The 25,818-nt window shown below is 38.0% G+C and overlaps 1 protein-coding gene across 2 annotated transcripts; it reads left to right on the top strand.

Annotated features, from left to right (window-relative positions):
• The first annotated feature begins 1,467 nt into the window (after positions 1-1,467).
• On the top strand, positions 1,468-25,057 carry Cad96Cb (protocadherin Fat 4-like Cad96Ca). 2 transcript variants are annotated; one of them, XM_065238863.1, is made up of 7 exons: positions 1,468-1,675; positions 2,870-2,938; positions 8,309-8,598; positions 13,198-13,310; positions 20,541-22,006; positions 24,610-24,770; positions 24,951-25,057. In XM_065238863.1, exons 2-7 carry the CDS (start codon positions 2,890-2,892, stop codon positions 25,005-25,007), a joined length of 2,136 nt encoding a protein of 711 aa, XP_065094935.1. In that variant the 5' UTR covers positions 1,468-1,675; positions 2,870-2,889; the 3' UTR covers positions 25,008-25,057. The 2 variants fall into 2 exon arrangements, with proteins under 2 accessions (XP_065094935.1, XP_065094936.1); XM_065238864.1 differs by lacking the exons at positions 20,541-22,006; positions 24,951-25,057 and having other exon boundaries at positions 1,481-1,675; positions 24,610-24,772.
• Positions 25,058-25,818: the final 761 nt, after the last annotated feature.

The following is a 25,818-nucleotide window of genomic DNA, read 5'->3' as shown; positions in this document are numbered from 1 at the left end:
CGAAATCGTTTACAAGCTTGCATACAATTTTGCGATATTGCGCTTAATTTTACACGAAATATCGTGTAAATTTATACCAAATCTAGCGTTAATTTTATGTGCGCTATATCTAGCAGAAATTTACATGAATTTTCCAAACGGTGTGCCTAAGCATTGAAGTCTCCTCCGATGACTACCGGTCTTCGTCCGATCAGCTTATCGGTAAGTCCAACCAGCGTCTCGTGGAACTGCTCCATCGTCCATCGGATGCGTAGCAACTGCATATGAGTCAATTTTGGCGATCACGAAACCTTCTTCTTGAATGGGGTATCTGCCCATAACTTGTATTGCCATCCCAGCTCTATCCGCCACCTACACACTTAGAAATAACTAATTTTACACGTGACGGAATCCATCTTTGACATAAAAGATGAGACGTAAACAAACATGTAATGTTATATTAAGTGCTCCGAGACAGAAAAGCTCGTTGCTTGACGAAAAGTACGTTTGATTGAGTTGAATTTCGCGTCTGTTATGACTCAAATTTATGTCAAAATTGACGCTCGTATATGTCACTCTCAGAGAACCTAAATTTACATGAACTTTTCTAAGTGTGTAACTTGAATATTAATAAAAAATATCCCAAAATTTGATAAAACTTAATGCACAAAGTTATGTTTTTAATGACATGTTTGTTTACGTCTCATCTTTTATGTCAAAGACGGATTCCGTCACGTGTAAAATTAGTTATTTCTAAGTGTGTACGTATGGCATACACACGAAATATACAGCGAAATATGTCCAGATTTTTTGTCTAAATCTCAGAAGTTTTTCACTGAAATTGTGTAAAATTTTGTAAAATTATAGGAAACTGTTAAGAATAATCCACTTTAAGAGTTTTCCGAGTGTATCTAGCAAGCACATTAGGCCTAAGCATAAATTAATAAATAGGTCGTTTTTATAAACTTTTCATTAGCACCCAAATATATTAATGTGTACCGACCACACTACTCATTTAGGAAACATGTGAATACAGAACAGTTTTGATGGGCAAAATTTGAGCCATTTTCCCTAATTACAATCTTTATATAAAAAATAAAAACCACACAATTCAATTTTTGAGTGAGTAGTAGCTTGAAAATTGGAGTATATATAAATTGATGCAAATATCCGTAGAATTATTTGTTTAACATTTTTAAATATTTTTAAATTATATTATATTCAAACAGTACTTACCTCAGTTTTATTTATTTGATTGAAAAATGTACTTTGGAGCTTTTGGCACAATTATGCCAGATGCAATGTTTTTCGTTCACCACGGACTCCGTTCGTCTAAACCAACATCAGTGTCTCACAACAGTACAAATTTACAGTTTTGTATTGTGTAAACGCTGCAGTTTCGATTACGAATGAAGGCCTCTTAACGTCAGCACACAAACTCACTGGTACCTGATGGGGAGTGAGAGAAAAAAGTTCACCGAATCGACATTAACGCCGATATGTGGATACACCTGTACGATACAAAACAAACAACGCAAGTGTAGTACTACTACTCACCTTTCGACATGCCCTTCTTGAAAGCAACTTAGCGCAGCTTAACACGAAACAGAGGAATTAGGAAAACTGTCGAATATCATACGAATTTAGCATAGAATTCCAAATAGATTCTCTAAAACAGTGAAATGGCTTAAATGAGGTAAGTAACGTTGTAATTGAAAGTTAAAATAAACAGGACAGGTTACCGAGCCTGCAAAAAATTGAATAGACAGCGAAAACTGACTATAATTTATGATACTGGACCTGTGAAAGTGTTATGATAGTCAACAGTGAGCGATTTATGGTATACATCCTATATGAAAGGAAACATTTCATGAAGGAAAAGATAATATTGAATAGCTATTGAAAAATCCAGTCCCAAAGGATGAAAAAGTTCACCGAAAACCAAAAATACAGTAATCAGAATAGATCATCTGCACCCAAAGCATAAAATCGACGTTCTGGGATGACTAGCGAAGCGTTTCGATTTTTGTGTTAATAGTCAACATACAAGTACATTTGATGTAATTATTATGAGAATAACATAAACACAATGGCATGCAAACATACATTTCAGGGAATTCTTAAAAAAATGGTTCAAATAAGATGAAGGACGCAAAAACTACGATTTGTTACCCCTTGCTTCCCATGGTAGCACAGAAGATGCACAACTTTTCCTTTTCGGTTCGTCTTACGTTTGCTTAAAACAGTCAACATTATTTTAAGCTTCTCTGTGCGCTCATTATTTTCCGTCAATGTTTATTCTTGTTATTTCAACAGTGCAGCTATTCAAATACAAATACAACTAATGTTTTTAACATAAACTTATTCTTTGAATTTTATAAATTTAGGCTGTATAGAACAAAATTTCTATTAGTATACAGTTCGGATCTAATAATCGGAAATTGGATTTTGCCACCTATTTGTATTATGTAGTAATTTTGACAAATTTCATCATTCGTGACTTGTAGTCATTTTAACACATTTCGTCATTCGTGTCTTGATAAACGATGTTTAAGAGTAGATTAAAGATTTACAGTTATTTAATATAAGGCTGAATTAATATCATTGTTGAGCAGTTATGGGACGACCTTCTACCAGCGATTTTAAGAAAATGAAGCAACAAATTCCAGAAGACTAGCATGAACGAAACTCTATTTTCTCGAGATTCTAGAAGAAAATATCTAAAAATATTGTTCCACGACAAAGTTCGAGTGGTAGGAAACGTTATTTTAAACTGCTCCAATGAAGTGATTCATTTAAATCGTTGAAATATAATATTTTCAATCATTTATTTGTTTATATTATTAATTGTACTTTAATACTTTTATATTAATTTTCTTTTCTTTTTTAGATATAGGTAAAGGAGTTGAAATGTGGAAAAACGGTGCTCTTATTTTATTTGGTCTGTGTTTTGTTGAAGGTAAGTTCACGCCCAGGATTTAAGGATTGTCCCCTACTATTAATGTCATGGATAACAGGTTCGGCAATGCATATTTGGCGTCTCTTTCATTCTCCTGCTGTTCTTATGTGACCGTGAGTGTGACGTAACACTCTTCGTTACATACGAACAGCGGAAGAATGGAAGAGACGATAAATTCGCATTGCCGGATCTATTCTCCATGACATTGCTTTACTATCTGTGTTTTAACGTTTTCTAAAACTTTGCATAATATGCCAAATAGATACAACAAGATTAAATAGTTTGATGATTCCCATAAGCCATAATTGGAACACACCATAGTAGGACCAACCCAATAGAAAAGCTCAAAAACTGATTTTAATGTGCAACTGGCAAATTATTTCCTGTATCTCTGTAAACTTAAGGGGTGTAGGAATCATCAATCATCGTATGATCGATCATAGATTCCTGTTTTTGTGGGGCTTGAAAGAGTAGATATTTCGGTTTTGTTTATAGTCCTTCTTTGTTTCATGATGAGATAGAAAAAACGATCTCTCTTGTACATCTTCAAAGTTCTTTATACAAAAATAAAGATTTATTCTTTACTTTGAAGCTCTATGAATTCGATGTATGCATTTAAAAACCTTTATTAATCGATACATAAATTTCAGATAATTTCTTTATCAGTCGTATTAGAGTCACCTCAAGGGAAAAACAATGAAACTCGCATGACGATTTTCGAAAAATTTCCTTCCCTATCACTTTTATTCCTTGATTTGTTTTCCGTCGATCTTGTTTTTCGTACTGAGTACCAATGCTACCGACGCCTCGACCCTACCTATCGATCCATCATCAACTCATGGCCGGGGACCACTGCGGTTTTACTTCCCTTCCGAAGGAAGGCGTGATCAGGAGATTTTATGCCGCAGAAAATCCCGGCGGTGCCGACTGGGATTGAACCCAGGCCTTTCGGAGTGAGAGGCAATCACGCTTACCACTACACTACCGGCACCGCTGATCCCTTTCATTTGGCAACAGAAGACTTCTACATCAGCTTCAAATTACTTCTAGTGAGAAAACAAATTAGCGGTTGTAGTAAATCATTATATAACTACTGTTGTCGAATTATCTTAACAACAAATATTACAAATTTTCATTGCTGATCATTACCAAACGTACCCCATGACAATTTAAAGTTCACTGCGTGTTTATGATCATTTTTTCGATTATATTTTATATTTTATTGCAATACTATTCGTGGAATTTTCATAGTGTCGTAATGTTTGTTTATTTTGCACGATAGGTAGCCGGGTTGACAGTTCAATAGGTAGATTTGGCTTCACTCTTGGCGTTATTAATTATACACCGACTCTAGGTCGTATGATAGTTATCTATAAAGGCGCAGTGAAACATCACTGTCCATGCTGCATAAGGGTAGATGTAAAGATTTGGCACCACAGAATAATAGCCACAGGGATATCAAGTGAATCCTGCTTAAGATGCCGGATAGGGAGGAATAATGTTTCAAGTAGGGGATAGTCGGAGTAACAGTAGAAATAGTAAAAGTTGGAAGTAAACGTACAGAGGACCATGTTTTGCAATACCTGTAAATCTTGTTTTATGATTTCATTTACTTGTGTTATTGATTAGTTTAGTGATTGACACGCTCTTCTTACCAATCTGGAAAATGTATCAAATCACCGAAGGTAATTAAATTAAAATAAGGGAGATTTATGTTAGTTTTGATCCGTATTTACCCCTGCTGACCATTCTAGCACTATTTACAGACAATTGTTGTTAAATCGTGTGACACTGCTACTACTACCATGGTAGATGTTTCAATTAAGGTGTACTACTTGTCTTTCAATAAATTATTCAATTAGGATGTTGATTTCCTGTAAATGTAATGTATTGATTTTCAAAAATTTGCCCAAAAGGGTTTATCAACATATTTAACACATCCTTCCCAAAACCTCTCTTATTCGCGTGATCGAATATGACTTTCACTATTCACATTGCCTTATTACAAACACACTAAATAGGAAGATTTATTCTACAAATTTAAAGGCTAGTTGCCTCCCTAAGCAGACCCCGACCCACGACTTTTCTTATTTAATTTCATTTGATGATTATGATGATAATGGTAGTCTAATTTAATAAATAATTGAAATCTCTAATCTACCTAATCAATCATAACCCTTTGTTAAGTACCTGCACTTGTGCTTGTAATCTAAAATTTATCGTGTTTCAAGTACTTTTTACTTTGACCTTCTTCTTCTTATTATTCGCATTTTCAAGCTTATTGCTTAGCGCATATTAGCTTATTGCGTGCTCTCAACTTAGTGTTCGAAATGCACTTCCTCAGTTATTTATTGAGAGCTTTCGATGCCAATACCAATGCATGAATTTGTATATTGTGTGGCAACCACAATGATACTCTATGCCCAGGGAAGTCGAGAAAATTTCCAACCCGAAAGATTCCCTCGACTGGATCGGGAATCGAACCCGCCGCCTCCGGCTTGGTAATACCGTGCCTTTACTGACTAGGCTATGAGGCCCCCTGACTTTGACCTATATTTATTATATCTCAGTTCATCCCAGGTGACACCTTCAAGTGACTAAAATGCTTCACTTTGTTTCCTAGCTGATTTTTAAATTATAAAGAGTAGGGTTACGGTATGTAATGTGGGTCTAGTCCTTTCATTCGGCCTATCACGCAAATAAATAATTAATTAAGGAATATTACACAAAAAATAAGGAAAATATTGATCACTGATGGTTGATAAATGTGTACCACACACAAATCAATTTATATCACAACATTTCAATACATTTTCAGCTCTCGTAAGTAATAAAACTGGTTGAGAATATCACAATGTTCGGAGTTTTTAGCCGCCATGACTTATAAGGTTAAGATGGGAAGGTTGACTGACGATCATCAAATGGCCTGATTATGGCATTTATTGATTGGAATTACCTGATAATACACACTAGACGTAAAACTTACAGTTGCTGTTTGAATATTTTATGTTTATTTTAATTGTTTAACAACGTTTTCACAAGTAAAACATGGACCCAACTTTAGGGACACATTTCTTTTCTATGTTCCTAACTATGGCCCATGAAATTCATTTGACAGCATATAACAATAAGAGTAACGTCAACAATGTTGTTTTGCATTTGGATGATAAGGAACGAACAGGAAGGGAGATTTTTTCTGCCAAACCTGTATAATGAACATCACAATGTTCTGATTTAGATATTCTGCGGTCAAAAGACGATAAGCGAAATTTTTAATTTTTAATTTTTAAATTGAGTGATTTAATGTAGTTTTCGTAAAATTTTCTCTAAGAAATGTTTTGAGGAATGAAGAGCATTAAGTTAACAGTGATAGTGATAAAAAAAAATACATCAGAAAACGTTACCAAGAGCGTTTTTTTGAGGATCAAACAAGATAGGACGAAGTTGCATCCATAAATAGACCCAATTTGGGGACAATAGACCCATATTACATACATTTCCCTCGTGAGTTATTGTCTTAAAAAAAGTAAGTTTTTCAACTTTTCGTGGTTTCTGATAGCAAACGACATGATAAGCATATCTAAGCATACCATTTAGCAGTAGAATATCGTTTGCAGGTAAATTCATTGATGAGTTATGATTAAAAACGTAATCGATGGCTGCATATTAGACCGAGGTTAGGGACGTATACCCTATATGCTCCAACTACGCTCACACGTTTCAACTATGTCGCACCACAGAAATACGTATGGGTTTGTCACAATAGAAGCACATCACAGTGGAAATCCCGAGCCATAGTTCAAACACTTATCCCAAATCAAAATGAAGCATATATAAGATTAGTTACAATACCATGTACAAAAATGGTGTGTAACATTGTTCCATGAGTAATACTTCAAGACAACAATGAAAGCTTGTAACGCAAATAGAAGCATTGTTGGGTACTTTCTAAAATATTCCAATTGTAAATATAATTCCCTTGCAAACCCCAATAAATCTATCTGTGTAAACATAAATAAAATAAGACTGTAACGTAAGCGTACTGCAACGCAGCTCTCAAACAAAGGAGTAACAAGTGTGATACTATCACTGCTAGATTAGATCTTTGGTTTTCTCATACAGTTGTTCATCAGAGAGGGGAAGCTTAGTAATCCCCATTGCCTGCTCATGGTGCTATTCTATCGCGGCATGAGCCAGCAACGCCGGTCATAAACATACCGTCTCCAACACTCCACTATAAAGCATGAAATTATGCCCGCCCACCAGCAGAGTAAGGTGCAACAACTAGCCAAGGGGAGGACTTTTCCGGTAAGATTGTGTTGTATTTATGTTGAATATAAAAAAAACGATTATTTTAAATAAAAAAAAGTTGTAGAATGAAAACGAGTTGATCAACTGTTATCACACTCTGCACAATACTTCATGAAATATAAATGAATATATAGTGAAAAAATGAAATAAACTTTTTCCCTGCGCAATGTTGTGGATCACCATGGGAAGAAAATAGTTAATCGAGTTTCCAAATCGATTCAATCACAATCTGAAAACAGCAATTAAATAATCGTACTTTCGTTTCCAATTATAACACTTTGTAAGCAAGCTCCTTGATCAAGCGGCGCCGGTGGTGTAGTGGTAAGCATGATTACCTCTCACCCCAGCAGGCCTGGGTTCAATCCCAGTCGGCGCCACCGGGATGTTCTGAGGCATAACATCTCTGATCACGCCTTCCTTTGGAAGGGAAGTAAAGCCGTTGGTCCCCGGTTCATGAGTAGTTGATGGGTCGATAGGTGGTAGGGGGGAGCTACCTTCCTGGCGTCGGTATCATTGGTACTCAGCACGGAAAACAAGATCGACGGAAAACAAATCAAGGAAAAAAAAGCTCCCTGAACTTTAATAAAGTGAGGTTAAATTTTTCCCTACAATTATCTATGTATTACTCACACTACAGTACTTGAAATATGTTCGGGATCATGCATAAATTAGGTAGCATATTTTGACCAATTTTAGACCCCTTCACCTCGTAATATATTTTGGTATACCTAATACATGGCCGGTCACAACTTCTAAACCCGCCCCCTTTCCCTTAAATTCTACGTCATTTATGGATGTTACCTTATCAAGGGTGAATATTCAAATGGCCGTATCTGCTTTTATAAATAAAGATTCATTCGTCAATTTGTCGAAACATTCCAGTTCATTATAAAAAAGTAAGTGTTGTTTAGACATTCGTGGACAATACTAGAATAAAGATTAAGTAAAATTTGAAAAGGGCTTCTCTACTTTTGTAAACAAAACTTTGTGACTTAGTATTAGTAAGGAGCATGGATGCAATTATTTGGTTTGATTTTTGTTTTTTTGCTTTTCTTTCAGCACAAATTCATCTTATCGACTCAAGGTGCTATCTGGCCGAAGGAGGTTCTGCAGAAAATTTTCTCGCAAGTGAGGATGCTGCAGTTGGATCAGTTCTAGGTGTGCTGAGCATAAATGGAGATCCAAAAAGCGATATATCACTATCTCTGCGTGAAAAGGATTCGCCGGTCACTATAGCTTCTCTGTCAAAGAATATAATCTTGAGCAAACCGCTCGATAAAGAAGGTTTAGAAGGACCAGCATCAGTGTATGTAAACGTTATTTGTGACAGAAGAATGAGCAATGATCCGGTAAGATTTTTGGGTTTTGCAAAAGTTGTCCATACGATGGTAAATTTATTCGGTTAGATACATCAAATTAGGGTCGTTTAATTAACAAAAAAATGGTAGGTCAAGTTTAAAAATTAAAGGGTTGTGTCCTGGACACGACTGCAGTATGACGTAGAACTACGCAAAATTGAAGTATGTCATGCATTTTTGATTATTATACTTTATCTTAATTTTTTAAAGTATTTCAATGTTTCGGTTATGGTTCAAAACTCGCGACAATTCATGTTAGCATAATCAGACCACGGTTCATCTCATGCATGAGATAATGTATTTAAATTTAATGTAATGGTTAAGAATTGACAGAATTTTCCCTACATAACTACCTTGGGTTGTTCAATGTTGAGTTATTTTGCTGTGATCAATGTAAAGGGTGTCCACGATGAAATTGCCACACACAAAATTGATTCGCAAAATTCGAGTTTTCATCCGATTGCCTTCAAATTTTCAGGGATTGAGAAATAACTATTAAACTTCATTTTACCATTTTACTCGTATTTTATTTACAGTCCATACGCAAATGCCCGCACCTTGGCCTTAACCCCGGCCATAAGATTCTGCACAACCTGTGAATCAACCGTTTTTTGCATGTAAACCCATACTTTCTTCAGTTCCTCGACTGTCTTCACTACCTTAGGTCGTTTAAGAAGGTGCTGCTTCATAATCGCCTAGTACTTCTCGATGGGGCGGAGCTCCGGAGTGTTGGGAGGGTTGAACATTTTCGGCACGAAATTGACCTTATTGTCCGCATACCACTTCAGCACGTCCTTGGAGTAGTGGCATGAGGCCAAATCCGGCCAGAAGATTGTTGGGACGTTGTGGGCCTTCAGGAGAGGAAGCAGCCGCTTCTGGAGACACTCTTTTATGTACACCTGTCCGTTCATCGTGTCCTGGGTCACGAAAGGTGCACTCCGCTTCCCGCACGTGCAGATGGCTTGCCAAACCAGGAATTTCTTCGCAAATTTGGACATCTTCTGAGTGCGGACATGCTCCGGAACGCTGAACTTATCCTTGGCCGTGAAAAACAGGTTGCCGGGGATCTGTTTGAAGTCGGCCTTCACATATGTTTCGTCGTCCATGATGCAGCATTCAACTTTCGTCAGCATGTTGAGGTACAACTTCCTGGCACGGGTTTTGGCGGACTTGTTCTGCTTCTCGTCGCGATTAGGGGCCTTTTGTACCTTGAACGTTCGAAGCCCAGCCTTAGTTTTGGCCTTCTGGACAAAACTTCGGCTTAGGTGCAGCTTCTTAGCCACATCCCTAACGGAGGCGTTCGGATTTCGGTTGAAGGCCCCAACTACGCGGTTGTGATTTTTGGTGTTGTACGGAATACTTTTTCCTTCACTTCTGGGCTTCCGATCGGTGGTCAACCGTTCCTCGAACCGCTTAATCACTCGCGACACCGTGGAATTCGCGATTCCCAACGTTTTAGCGATGGAACGATGCGAGAGATCCTTGTTCTCGTGATGAATGCGCAAGATTTTATCACGCAAGAGCTGTTCTTTCGACTCCATTTCCGCGAGTTTTGATCACAGGACTTTATAACTTGCAGGATGTAAATAATGCACTATGAACTAAATCCACCCAAATTTTCATTAAATTCTACCCAACGGTTAAAAAGTTAGAGCAATTTCATAGTGTGGCAATTTCATCGTGGACACCCTTTACACTAAATTTGACATCGACATCGACTACAATAGGAACAAGCGGCGCCGGTGGTGTAGTTGTAAGCGTGATTACCTCTCACCCCAGCAGGCCTGAGTTCAATCACAGTCGGCGCCACCGGGATGTTCTGAGGCATAACATCTCTGATCAAGCCTTCCTTCGGAAGGGAAGTAAAGCCGTTGGTCCCCGGTTCATTAGTTGATGAGTCGATAGGTAGGGTCCAGGTGTGGGAGCTGCCTCCCTGGCGTCGGTAGCATTGGTGCTCAGCACGAAAAACAAGATCGACGGAAAACAAATCAAGGAAAAAAAATATAATAGGAACTGACAAAATTTCGTCACACATTTTTTGTTGATTTGCACCTCAGTACACAAAAACGCCATGTATGTTGTGGGATAAACAATTGAAAAAAATACATTTATTTTTTTCAGTAGCTCCATTATTAGTTTTAAATTAGGTTTAAGCACCTTTTTGTTCTCCAATTTGGAGGACAACCCTAACATAAAATTACCATGCATCATCATTATGTTCTTTACAGCGTGTTCGTAGAATCATTGCAAAATAGAATACTGTTTCTTTTCTCAAATTAAACGTTTGGTTTCCAATAAGTAGGTGCTTAGTACAACATTAATTGAAAATTGGGGATTCAGCTATTGAATTTCAAAGTCAGAGCAAAAGCTTGTATACAGTTTCTCCACCTGTTTAATGTTTTGATAATAATCATAGTTAAGGTACACCGGTGCTAGTTGAAACAGTACGTATATCTCTTTGGAAGTGAATATTCACTGTAATTATTTTTGAGAGTCATTGTGTACTACCGCAAACTATATTAGAAATAATCTCAGTGATTATTCACTTCCGCTAAGAGCTACATCTACCGTTTCAACTTCCCCATGCGTTTCTACTTGCCCCGGTGTAGGGTAATGGATTTTGGTTGGACCTATTCATGTCATTTTCGCACTGCGTTTAAATGTATGCCGTGTTTTTTTTCTATGAATATTACATATGGACATGATAAATGTGTGTTTGGTGAAAAAGTCTAACTTTCTAGTTTCTAATAATACTAAAAAATGTACAATGCTGTCAAAATAGGATTTTATTGAAACGCGGGCTCGTTATCACACAAGCATTCCTGAGTAATTGCGCTAATTGGGTTCTTTAATTTTAAAAAAAGTGTGTCGATTTTTATACATCATCTGAAAGAGCTTCGTTTTTTGAGCACAACGATATTTTTTTCGAAACCGTAGACTTTCATCTCGATTTTTAAATCAAAATTTAAAGCAAAATATTAACTCCACTGTTTGACACTAAACTAAGAAATTGACAGCTCGCTCCCATTCAAAGTCCCACTAAGGGGCACTAAGATGGGTATATTTTCTAATGTAATCGCACTTATTTAAAATAGTTCCAGTGCTCCAATTTTGATCAAATTTCGGATTTCGGTTCCATGTTTTATGTAGATTACGAATATACCTTTACCTTAATACCCTTAAAGAACCCAATTGGAAACAGTAGATACAGCTTCTTTCTCTATGATGCACGGTATATGCAGTTAGGTTAACATCCGACGCCCCTTCTTCTTTACATATTCTGCACAAAAAATACTCCCCCTTATTCTGCGAGTCACGTGACTCTCTGTCACCGGTGAGGTGACAATTGTCACCTCGTGTGAGGTGACTCTCCGTGCAAATCAAATGGAGAGTCACCTCACACGAGGTGACTATTGTCACCTCACCGGTGAGAGAGAGTCACGTGACTCGCAGAATAGGGGGGACTTTCTGAATGGGTGGGGCAGAAAGTATCTTTTGTGCAGAATATGTAAAAAAGGATGGACTTCGGATGTTTATCTAATTGCATAAATAGGTTCCAGATATGTTTTACAGTCAGTTGGTGGTAAATCACCCACAGAATATCATCATATTTTTTTTTCTCAAAATCGAAGCTCTTTGGGCAGTATTTGGGAAAAAAATTAACGGAATTAAACTTTTTTTTACTACATTGTAGTTTGCTTAACAATTATTTCCCGGAAAAAAGTGATTGTTAAGTCCATGTTTTTTCAGGTTGTCGTTATAGGGGAGGGGGGTTGGTTGTTTTGCCTAAATAACTTTTCCGCGTTTCGTATTAGGGGCTGTTCATTAACTACGTAGACAATTTTTTGGGATTCTTGCCCACCTCCCTCCCCCCTCGTAGTTAATGAACAGCCCCTTAGTTGAACGGGACCCAAGTCACCTTTAACCACTGACTTGCTCCTGCTTACTGCAGGACCCAGCGCCACGCCGTCCAAAGCGGAAATGGATAGAAGCGCGACAGCAGTGCTGTTTTATATCTTTTAAGAACGATGTGCAACCAAGTGGTACTCTATTATGATGACTGGGTTTGGAAAAAACGCTTATTTCATGAAAACAATGATAAGATTATCATTTGTGCATTTTTCAAAAATTTCAACACAGAAAAATTGGAAAAATATTTAATAAACATTTCGTAATGTAATGTCCTATCGATTGGCGTATTTGGATTTTAATTTCATCTATAAATGACAAAGTTACAAGCGTTCAAAAGCTAACACTACTTCACCACACATATTTTTTGATTTGCACCACAGTATCGTCGACAAAGACGTAGTTCTACGTCAAAAAGTGAAATATTGACGTTTAGCCTAATGCTATTCGATGTAATGGCCCTATATCGTAATGAGTATTTATGATTTTATGGTAGAGTTACACCTTGCTTCAGAAAACGCGCGTTGACATTTGTTGCTTACCTTTACTTAAGACGACACCCTACATAGTTGCACATCTGTACTTTGTGCACATGGAATGTCACAAAATATTGTGATCCTCGTATCCCTAAAGTGTTACTTGTCTTGACCGTCTAAATAATGTAAAATTTAATACTTCTAGAGCTTCCTCATACCAGTCAACATACGTGTTACAGATGTAAACGATAACTCTCCTGCATGGGTTGGTGCACCTTACTTTGTTAACATATCTGAAGTAACAATAGTTGGAACAAGGTGAGTAATATAAATTACACTAGCAATATACGATAATATGAGCATTTGGTAAAATATTGTAACTTCATCCGCTGAATCCTCGACGAAACTCATAACGAATACAGTATCCCCCCGCTAATCCGGCTCTCGATAATCCGACGTCATGGTCTCTAATGGAGCTTTTTTACATCGTTAGGTTGGTAACATTGATTTGTATGGATTTAAAAGTCTGATTATCGGATCAACCCCGCTAATCTGGCCATAAATTTTTCGGATTATCTAGGGGGATACTGAATACGTTGTATCCGCGGGATCGTATTCATTGTTTTATTTAGCGTAGCAAAGGGCCCTATCATGTAAGTTGAGTCGAGCCAGAACCGACTGGTCACTGGTCTAATTTGGTATTACCATAGAGATAGCTCTAAGACCAGAAGGTCCCGTAGAAACGTGCTCAACTTTTTGGCTCAGCTCTGGTACTATCTTCGGTCTCAAGCTAATCTATGCATCCCTCGAAACATAGGAAAATCCACGAACCCCTCATTTTATCTGTCAAACTTTCATAGCGAATCAAAACAAACATAGTGTAATACTACACGGTAAGAAAAAAGTACCCAACGGCCAGTTCACTTTTACGTACTTTTGACTAGTTTGTCTCCTTTTATCCTTCTAATGTTGTCAAAAACGGAGGAGCAAAACCACCCAACAGGGGTAGTAAAGTGTGGGAACCCAACGTTGAGTATAATCATATAAGCGCAAGTATATAAGTAAGCGCAATAAAACTAGTTGGTCATGAAACAGTTATTTAAAAACAATTACAAGCATTCAGTTGCAACTTGTCAGAAGTGTAAATGGGCGGTTTATTTTTACAACATAGAAAGAATGAAAACTTTCCGGTACTTCCGTTTATTTGCTACAGTCAGCTGCAAACCTTCGTGAAAAACTCCAACAAAGAAAAAAAAATCCACAGCATTGTCTGCGGATGTCACAAAGGAAGCTGTAAAGAGTGTGCCTCCTCACCATTCTGAACCAGCTTCACTTCGAATGGACACATTGCTACACCAAAAATGACTAATGAAGAGGAAATATATAATTATCTGGAGTCGGAGGATGATACCTATGCCAACTTGCGTCTCTTATCAGATTTACAGTCGTGGATGGTCACAACAATTCAACAATCAGCATTGAAAATTTTCTCGAAATAAAATCATGCATTATGCTTTTCTGTTCTCCTTCCATCCAATGTAAGCATTAGGGAAAATCTCTCTAATAAAGCAAAAAAAAAGTAAGTATTAGACATTTTAAGAAATTGCGCTTGGTGTTTTTCTTGCCTGCTGTCCTCTGTCGCCATATTGTCACTATGAAAATCCCATTAGCCTTAAAATAAAATTCAAGAAATTTCAATAAAATAACGGCTAAATTAGAGATCCGAACTGATTTCCAGTGTGCATTGGTATGAATTTATTTATTGAGATCTATTTTCTGTAAAATTAAGATGATTCCATCAAATTACTTTGATTTCCAAAACAATCTTTTTTGTTAACTTGAATTATTTTGGAGGCGCATTTATTATTATGAGCGTTACATATTATCCCAATATACACGATAAAATTTCAATCGCATATGTTTTTGAACTTCTAAAAAGTCATACATATATTGTCTTTAAGATTTTCACTAATGTAGCCATGAAACAAAATTGATTGCATGGTGATCTTGACACCAACACTCAAACCTATTTTTACGGGTAAAGATTACCAAATTGAAAAAAAAGTTTCAGCAGAACAGAACAACAACAAGCTAATTTATGGCGGTTGCTTTGATGCAATAAAAATTAAATTGGATTTATAACTGATTTTCACCAAAGCGTAATAAAACTGCGTCGATACAATATTACTCTTAAAGAAGCTATGGGAACCTTTTTTAGAGTATAGGGCTTTCTTACAAAAGGTTTTAAGACAGCTTTATTGTGATTCTCAAACATGCTTTATAAACCTTATCAAGAGTGGTCCACTAAGCTGGAAGACGATTTTATAGCGGTTATCAAAAGGTTGTGCTGGAGCTATTAATTTTATTGACAGTTTTATAAAATTGATCTCAAAACCATTAATAGAGTGCAATAAAACAAGAAATGCTACTTGGGAACACTACTGCGGCCAGTAAATTGATCTATTGTAGTATATCCCATGTCCTTAGTTTAGTGCATGTCGTATTACTCCATCACTATTGAGAAATGATGAAGTATTCGATTTTTTTTACAGTTGCCACTCTTGCATTTATCGCAAGGATCCGACTCTAATTAAAAGGTCCCGCTATTTATACCCTTCGGAGTGTTGAAACACCCTCCAAAGGCGCGCCCCTTTGTCAGTCAAAATTGGATTCCTTAGCAACAAAATTAAGGTATGACACCGATAATGACCATGCATCAGAACAGTCTAGTCTTAACCACTTCAAACTAGGGAACAACGAATAGAAGAATAGGAATCACATAGACAAGACAACTAACCCATTTTTTTCCTTTTGGGTAGAAAGCTAGTGGAAAATTCCATCCGAATTGCACGCAAGTAAATGAAAACTACTTTGACCCGCTTTACCTACTTTTGAGCTCCTGCCGAGATGAGTGAAAAGAACTTACTTTTGGGTACTTTTTTCTTACCGTGTAGAATTTCGACTAGAATGGGGTTCGTTAATCGATTTGCTTGGGACCAATACGCTAGGCAAGTAGTGAGCCAATTTAAAGTCGTTAGTTTCCATCGTTAGCTACAGACCAGCTTATACAGGTAAACATTAGCAATTCAGCTATAATTGTTAGTTGGGTAGTGACCAGCAGTGACGCTCGACTCGACTTACATAATAGGGATAGGGTAAGTGCACCTATAGTGGAGGTACGTTAGTGCACTGTGTTTCTATACTGGCTTAAGGAGTCTCCATAAGCCACTATAGCAATTCATTGCAGTAACGTACCTCCACTATAGGTGCGTTTACCCTAATCAACGTAACGAGGCATACGATTCCGCGGATATTTTGTTGACGATTTTTACGATTTTTGTCATTTTTGAATTGTCTAACTTGAAAGTTTCGGAAAAGTTAGCATTTTGTGCATGTTCTTAACTAAAAGTAAATCTAAATTATTTTAAAATTTCATGTTTTGCTATTTAAATTATTAAAGTTTTGTTTTTATGACCAAAATTACCAAAACAAGTACTATGCATTTTTTCTGGAAAGGTCATCATCTATTTTCTCACAACTTTGTCTCAGAGGTTTTTTTGGTTAGAAGATACATTTTTGTGCTATGATTTAAGGGAAAATATCGAATACGACATTTTGAAATCTTGAAAGGCTAGAGCAAAAATTTGAATGATTTCTCATAGCGAATATAAAGACTGTACTTGAAAAAATGCAATAGACAAAAATGATCACCAAAAATTCGTTTTAAGTCGGATATTTTTGAAACTCGCAGGGAATAAATAAACACATATTAGCTATGTTTTCGCAATTTGGTTTATTTAAACTCCTTTTCTAGGCTAAATGCCCGCACCTTGGACTTATCGCTACGCATCAAATCCTGTGCAACACTTGCGCCATCTTTCTTACAAATCCTTGTCGTTTTTGAAGACCTCTCCTGTTTTCCGGAGCTTGCCCTTCATATTCGCCCAAATTTTTCTATTGGGCGAAGTTCTGGCGAGTTTGGCGAATTTGCCTCCTTCGGCACAAAAACAACATTGTTGGCTTCGTACCACTCCATCACTGGTTTCGCGTAATGACACGATGCCAGATCCGGCAAAAACAGAGTACCACCTTCGTGGAACAGGAGGAAGGACAGCAGGTGTTTCTGGAGGTATTCTTCTTTATATATTTGGCCGTTGATGGTGCCGGTGTACGGCTTGCTGAATTTGCCGCCGGGGATCTGCTTGGCGTCCGCTTTAATGTGCGTCTCGTCGTCCATTACGATGCATTTCGGCTGCACCAACAACTCGCGGAACAGCTTCCTGGCGCGTGGTTTGGCCACCGTATTCTGTTTATCGATTCGGTTAGGCGCCTTCCTCTTACCCGGCCCGCTTCATTGTCTGCTGGACGAACCAGACGGCCGAATTGACCTTTAGTCACGTCCTGAATCGAAAGGTTAGGATTGCGCTTGAAGTAATCCCTCACCTTCCTAACGTCACGGGGTCGATCGTCTTAGCTTTTCTTCCGCTGCCAGCTCGCCACTGGGTCGTCTGCGTCTTCTTGAACGAGTTTACCACACGGGACACGGTCGAATTGTCGGTTCCAAACTGTTTCGCGATCCAATTTTTACCCATGCAATAAAAAGTTATACACAAAAGAAAGTGTTGCATTTTATCAAATATATTATATTAACAATATGAACCACTCTTTCGCTTAGCTGGCGAACTAAATTTTAAATGATGAAAGCACCTCTATGGCCAAAAAGGCTACCAATGTATTTGTTTATCGTCACGAGGGGTAAACCAAATGAAAATTTGTTTAATATTTCAAATGAATGTATTTCAGCATTTTATTTTATTTAATGATAACTGTGACATGTCAGATAAATATTAAAGCAATATACACAATGTAATTAATGAAAATAATTTGACTCTTACTTTTGTAATAAGTGCTATATTAGCACCCCTCGATTGTAATTGAATGATTGTTGCTGACCTTTTTCAACGCTAGATGGTGCGTGAAGCAATATTTTGCGGGTCGCCATTGCAACATTTGGAAAAGGCATGAATGAATCATATTGTTAATATGATATATTTGATTTTATGTATCTTTTGACAATACTACAGAAGGACTAGCCTATGTTGGCAGTTTGAACACTGTTTCAAGATAGTTTTGGAAAATATGCCGTGACATGAGTGCGTATTAACGAATCATGCTTCAACATGAAAAAAATAATGCATTATTCGGAGCAAACCATAAAAACTGAGGAACATACCTTACGCGATCGAGGTCATTCCTATGGTAAATGGGAAACGATGAAAATAAATCTCGATTACTCCCTCGAAGGGACGCATCCGCTCCCTCAAACAATACATCCGATCCCCAATTCGGCGCAACCCGCCCACGCATGCCAACACCACCATCAGATGGGGGAAATTTTCCTCAACCTGATAAGGGCGCCAGTACACCAGCGACACCAAACCGACCATCAAACGTGCTGCCCACAAAAGCAGACAAGTCCCCTCGAAAATGCAATTGTAAGAACAATCTTCAACTAAAACGTACTCACCAAATCAATATATCCGAGAGCGAATTCACGATGCTTCCACGCATATTTTGCTCTACTCATTTTTAAACAATTCCTCCTCCAGCGATTCCAACTACACAATAACTAGATAGAGGAAATGCAGGTAATGTCGGCCTACACGGATAGAAATCTCCTTATACCTTTTGGCAAATTTCTATTGCTGATTATTCATAAAATGTATAAGTCAACTTATAAGCAGACGCCTTGCAAAAAGTTAATGAAGATGATGTGTCAAATGAAATGTATAAGCGGTCACACGTACCTTTTATGCATTCTTATAGGACCTTTCTGGTTTTTCTTATGGAATGTATAAGGCTGATGTTTTGGCAAAAATGTATAAGTGAAACATATGAATAAAATAATTGATTTTCGTTTCGTGTAAGTGTCCCTAATTTGGGCCCATACATAAATTCAGCAATCGACTAAATTTTCAATAGCAACCAAAAATATCCATTAGTAACGTCCCAATAACGCGTTCATCTAGATAAAATTGATAAATAGCAAATTTTTAGCGATGGGCCCAATCTTAGATCCATAGGCCAACATTAGAGACATTTCCCCTATCACTTTTCTTTTTTCAAATCACTATGTGCACAAAAGCAATGCACATCGCAAAAACCTAACAATGCACATCGCAAAAACCTAACACCTAAGCAACAGGGGGAAAACATCAGCACAAACCATTCTAACTCAAATTATTGCGCACGGGATGCAAAACTAATCAAATGCGAGCACCGAAAAACTCCACGCCAGCACAAAGACAGCCCGAACTAAAAAAAATAATAATAGCCGCAGCGGAGCAAAAACACACAACCGTTCTCGAACGATTCTCAAAGCGAACTCTTATCAGCTTCTACGACACGTAAGGACCACCCACATTAGATCCGTTTGCGTTGCGTTGGCGTAAATTTGCCAGTTAGACAATAGATTTAGCTGTCGCTTTGCCGCAACGCGTCCGATTCGGATCTAATGTGCGTGGGCCTGTACACCATTAAAACTGTTACTCTAAGTTTGCTGCACTGCAGCATACATGAAGTAGCAATTTCTGGTGAAATAAAGCACTGATTTCCGAGATTTGGGTAATTGAAAATTCGAAGTGGAACTGCATGCCCGCATAAATGCAAACCATTGCTTGACCTTACCAAAACTGGTTTAAAATTGTTTGTAATCCCTGCTTAAGTTTAAATTAAACGGTTTTGGAACTTTACATAAACGTTTGTGTGATAAAGTTTTAATTTTATGTATTATGTTTATTTTTTTAAGTGAACCTTACAAATAATGGGTTGTTAAGAACCATAACCATCCCAAATTCATGTTTTGTCCATACATTTTTGGAAATTATATTAAAACGTATTTATTTATGGTTTGAGAACTTTAATGGTAATGGTTATAATAGTAAGTAAGGTCCATGTATGGTTTTACAACATCGAGCAACTTTATGGAACCTTGTTGGATATTATGCTTCGGATAGCTGCTTCTATCTTCAGCAGTGTTGGAGCTTTCTCCCCTCCTGCGGAGCCCACCCACGCTCGCTTGTCCCGTTCCTTTTCTAGAGCGTCACGCCTCACTGGCGAGTTGAACAAACTTATCACGCTGGGCTAATGCTAATACACTCCATATTCAAATTTTTGTCTGTCGTTTTCTGTAGAATTAGTAATTTTCCCAGTTCCCAGTAAACTATTTATAATTGTTTAAATACCTAAGGTTTCCTATCCACTGATATGAGGCTGCCATCATCTTAGGTGTATCTTCCAATGATAATCATACAGCCACTGAATGCCAGTCCGACGCTATTTGCGCAACACCATCCTGGTGGACAACGCTCGGGTTGGCGAATCGTTTCCTCGCACATCACACATCCTCACTTTGATATTTTTGTATGTACCGTGACCAATAGGTTCTTTGTGAGCATGATGCTAAGTAAGCAGATAATAAGATGTGTAAGACTTTTTAGACCAATTGTAGTGCGAATAATCACATTATAATAATTATATTTTTCATAGAATTTTGCAGGGTATTCGAGCAATCGATATGGATCAACCTGGACCTTACTCTACGATTGAGTATCAAGTTTTACCAGGACCACATTCTAAATTTGTGGCCTTCATTTCACCTCTGGAAGGAACTCTTGTATTGAAGCATGAACTGGATTATGAAACACTTAAAAATCTCACCATTGTACTACGTGCTCAAGATCAGGGTGTTCCTCCGAAATATTCGGACACCACACTAACTATTTTCGTATTAGATGCCGATGATCAAAATCCAAAATTCAATCAAGATGTTTACCAAGGATCTTTCCAAGGGGATTCCATACCTTCAACAGTAATATTTCATCCAGAATCCATTAGAGCAATTGATCAAGATTCTGGAATAAACGCTTCATTAATTTACTCGATTGTTCCTTCATCTCAATCGACATTTTTCACAATTGATCCCAAAACAGCCGTGCTGAGAATAGCAAAACATTTCAATAGCTCGAATACAGTAACGTTAGTAGTAAAAGCTACACAATCAGATAACGTAGATCGGTACGCTTTGACTACAGTAATACTGTCTCAACTGCATTCTACTAACAATGAGAAAGCAGCATTTATACGCTCTAGTTATAGAGTAAAGATAAAAGAAAATTACAATCCAGGTAGTACCGTATTGAATCTTGTTACAAATAATGTGGCATGGAATAATAATTTCCGAATTTTAAACGAATCAGAGTTATATTGGTTCTCAGTTGATCAAAATGGTGACATAAAATTGAACAGATGGTTAGACTATGAAACACAACCTATCCATAAATTTACAGTACAGTTAAATGATGGAAGTAATCAGGATTTTACGGAAGTACTCATTGAAGTTTTGGATGTTAATGATTGGGAACCTCGATTCAGGAAGCCACATTATATTTTTGAAATTAGGAACCTCACAAAGATGTCAACTCCATTTTTTATAGGCAAAGTGGAAGCAGCCGATGGAGACGTTAGAGATAAAATTACTTACGCAATTCAAGGGGAGCATGCAAATTTATTCTTTATAAATTCAAGCGGAAATTTATGGTTAAAGTATAACATTACTGATAAGAAAATATTCAAACTCCATCTCATTGCAACGGACTCAGGATTTCCACCAAAGTCAACAAGTGTTCCTCTTTCTATTGATTTCGAAGATATAAGTGAATCGGCTTTGAAATGGACGACTACCACCATAAGCGCTTTGACGGCTGTAACCGTACTGTGTGTATTAGCAACTCTTGCTGTACTCATTTATTTCTGCAGATTGTCGGTCAATAAGACAAATAGGAATGTTCCAATGTTGATAAGTAGAAGCAAAGCTTTGAATAAAAGTTCAAATATAGGAATCATAACAGCTAACAACACCCGTGGATCCAACAGTTCGATAAGTGCAAGTGCATCAACCATCATTGCTGCTAGCCTTGAGAGAGATCATGATTCGTACACGACTACAATAAGAGGTAAGATCGACAAATATCCAAAATGTTACTCAAATGCTTCAAGTTTAATAAGATTATCACGGGGCTTAGAACTAGAACTTGTTATATTGTCCTTACCTGGCAGAGCTGGCAGATGATTTTGTTAAAATTCTGTGTCATCCATATCTTTTCTGTATTTCCATCAGAGATGCCTTTTGATGGCATAGACCTGTCCATATGAACGTCAACATTAAGTAATGTTGATCCAGTTGACAGCTGAACAAGGGGTAAGACGGACGTAATGTAGACTTCTCTGAATTCCCAAGTATTGGTGCAAACAAAAACGGGATGGTCCAAGTATAGGTGCAAGAACGATCGTCTGTAGGTACATGGCTTAATGCAATTATACTTGAAGCAGGTTAGTTTGCACCAACACTCGGATATTCAGAGAAGTCCGTACCCCTATGCCCGTTTTAGACGACTAAATTGGCCATTTGTACGATTCAGTTATCTGCGTGTTGAACGATTAAAAAGTTGGTCGAAGTTTCAAGCTACTTGAACGCCAAGATCATTTCGCCGTTAGTAGCAAATATGAAGTGGAGAGTGTGCGAAATGTACATCCATAGTGACCATCCATAGCAGCCCCTCGGACCCGAACACGGACAAGTGGACAGCAAAGTTACCGAGAGCATGGGACACAACCATGCTGAGGAAACAGGAGCCAAGGAACAGGCGGCGCCGAATATATTAGTGGAACGAGGCACACAGCGCCCTCCACACAAGTTACCTCAGGGCCATAGATAGCGTTCACAGAGACATAACTGAAGCAGACAGAGTTGAGCGGAGGGAAGTGCTTAAAGCGACGAGAGCCACACTTAAACGAGAGATAAAGAGCAGCAAGAAAATTGCTTTAAGAAGCTGTGTCGAGACACTTAAGCAAACTCCTGGGACGATAGCGAAAATCAGAGGCCCAGCGACACCCTCCAACATATGCCAAGAAAAGCTGGAAGTCATCATTGAGGAGGGAATCTTTCCGGAGCACGACCTAACCACCAGGCCAACTACACCCTACGGTGAGGTAAAGTGAGACAACGCTGAAAGTATACAAATCTCCAATGAGGAAGTCATAGCAGTGGCAAAGCGACTCAAAATTAAGAAAGCGGCCGGTTCGGATTGAATCACCAACGTGGCAGGCCCGGACATGTTCAGCGTGGTGCAGTAGAAATGTCTAGTTGTAGATCACTCCTCAGACAGATGAAGAATACAGAAATTAGTATTGCTTCCGAAACCAGGAAAACCTCCAGGAGATCCATAATCCTATTACCCTATATGCTTGCTGGACACTTGGATACCACTGGACAGGATTATCCTCAACAGGCTGACGAAATGTACGGAGAGTTAGCATGGATTGTCGAAGATACAGTTCGAATTCAGGAAAGGAAGATCTTTCTTCTTCTTTCGCTTTATTATACTTAAGGACTTTCAGTCCTTAGCTGGTTCATCTCTTGGGAAAGGAAGATCTACAGTGAATGCATTCCGAACACTGATCGAGAGAGCCGAGGGAAAATCTAGCTAGCTGAGAAGCCAACGCCGGAATGTTGAACAGAATGAGAGTCCCTGGCATTCTTTGCAGAATTCTGAAGAGCTACTTCTAGAACTGGGTACTGGTGCATGAGACATACACGGAACAGAGATCAATTAGGATGACTTCAGATGTACCACAAGACTCCATCCTTGGTCCAACGCTATGGAACGGGATGTACAAAGGCGTACTGACGCTTAAGCTGCCCAAAGGTGTTGATATCGGTGGCTTTGCTAACGACGTCGTTTTAACGGTTACAGGCGAAACACGAGAGAAGTATTAGCAACCGAGGCTATCGAAACGGTTGAGAACTGGACGCAAGAAACGAAACAGCAGATATCCCAACACAAAACGGAAGTGCTATTGGCTGTGCAACAGGCAGAAACCATCGTCGAGAGCATACCATAGCCTCGAAGCGTGTACTGAACTACGAGGAAGTGATGATCAAATACCGGCTAAACTTCAACCGCCACGTGAACTATGCCTGCGAGAAGGCGGCAGAGGCTATCACGGCGGTATCTAGAATCATACCGAACAACTCTGGACCAAGCAGTAGCAAGTGGCGTCTTTTGGCAAACGTATCTAGCTTTCCACGCTCGGTAATAGAGATTAGTGACGTTTAACGCACGCCTGTTTCCTCTGGCTAACTTAAAAAATGTATGAAATTAGATCTGTTAAAATGAGTTTAATGACAGCGATTTGTTATGTATTTTCCTCGGATTTCCACTAACATGCCTCTCACATACCACACCAATACAACGGACGTAAAAATCTCTATGGTGGCTTGCACTGGATTTAAAATGCATCGTTCACCTATTTTTGAACACTAACTCGAGGTCGCAAATCGTTTCATTTTCCTTTGTTGGATGAGTGATAATCCGAACCTCCAGTTAGTGTCAGAAAGCGGAATACTCGTCGATACTTAGGTACGGGGGTCTAGCCTGAGTTTGCAGCGGATACACGTAGGCCAGGCTTTAAGCTTTCTTCCTTATCATAAAAAAAGCAGAAGCACGCAAAATCATGGAATTGTTTTTCAACTTTCTTTTCTGTATTCGGTTTCTAGATATAGTTAATCGGGCTCAGCAACATAATAAGCCGACAATTCGCAGCAGCGACATCGAGCAGGATTCTTTGACGAATTCTGAAAATGGATTTCATTGCACGTTCCCCAGCAACCAAAATAGTACGAGCTGGCACCAGAGGAGCTCAATGCTGGGTGCAAAAGTGAGTGCGGTGATCTAATAATGTCAATTATGGTTTTAACAGGTTTTAATTAAAACATGAGAATATTTGTGAGGTTTCTCAGAAAATTAACCGATGTTTTTGTGTTAAGAACAAAAATAAATCATAAAGTTCACAATATTATTCAAAATGCTTATTATTATTATTATTTACTCATTTCAGGTAACAAGTGACAACGACGCCAGTAATGGTGAGAATAAGTTAACAGTATATTTTTAATAAATTTAATAAATGATTAAACTGTTAGTTAAGAGCACCAACAACAAAAATATATAGCATACACGAATTTACAGTTGAGAACAAGTCCTTGAACATACAATGCGTCCTATTGAATCTATAGGATTGACCGAGGGGTTGACTCATTAAGGCTCTGAACCATTTATGGATTATTTTAACTTTTGGTCAAAATATGATAAATGGAAAGTTCAGTGCCAACATTTCAAAGGGGCGTAGTTGCTTTTATAAACAATGGCTTTAGTCGTCGATTTCTGACAAATAAAAGCGCACTCATGAAAATTAATTACATCAACAGGAAGATAAATGTTTCCTCTACCAGCTAGCATTGTTAATTTGGAAGAGTGAGCTTTTATTTGCGAGAAATCGACGGCTAAAGCCATTGTTTACAAATGCAATTACACCCCTTTGAAATTTTGGCACTGCGTTATCGATTAACCCTGCTATCCTAGCGTGGTTATTTATGACAGACAAGAAGTTATATTTTGACAACCGTGGCTGAGTTTTGCTCGAAAATCGGTCGATCGATAACGCAGGAATTTTCGGACATGGAAAAGAACTTTCGAAATGTCACTTTTAACCACGAGTTAAATTTAACTCGATAATTGGTTCATAGCCTAATGTCTAATGACTACAGAGTTATAACATGTTACAAGGGTGTTATAAGAATTATGTAAGTGCTAGCGTCTTTGTTTCGAGGATTTTTTAGATTATCGTGGTGTTTAGGGTTGATGCATATATTATGTCACGCTCTAAGGGGGGAGGGGGGGGTCTAAGATTTTGTGACAAGCAATGC

The sequence above is a fragment of the Ochlerotatus camptorhynchus genome, unplaced genomic scaffold, assembly GCF_037179485.1.
Source record: "Ochlerotatus camptorhynchus isolate MF236.1 unplaced genomic scaffold, CSIRO-AGI_Acam_v1.1 ptg001035l, whole genome shotgun sequence".
Classification (NCBI taxonomy): domain Eukaryota; kingdom Metazoa; phylum Arthropoda; class Insecta; order Diptera; family Culicidae; genus Ochlerotatus; species Ochlerotatus camptorhynchus.
The sequence above is the reverse complement of the archived record's forward strand: the minus strand, read 5'-3'. Positions and strand labels throughout refer to the sequence as shown.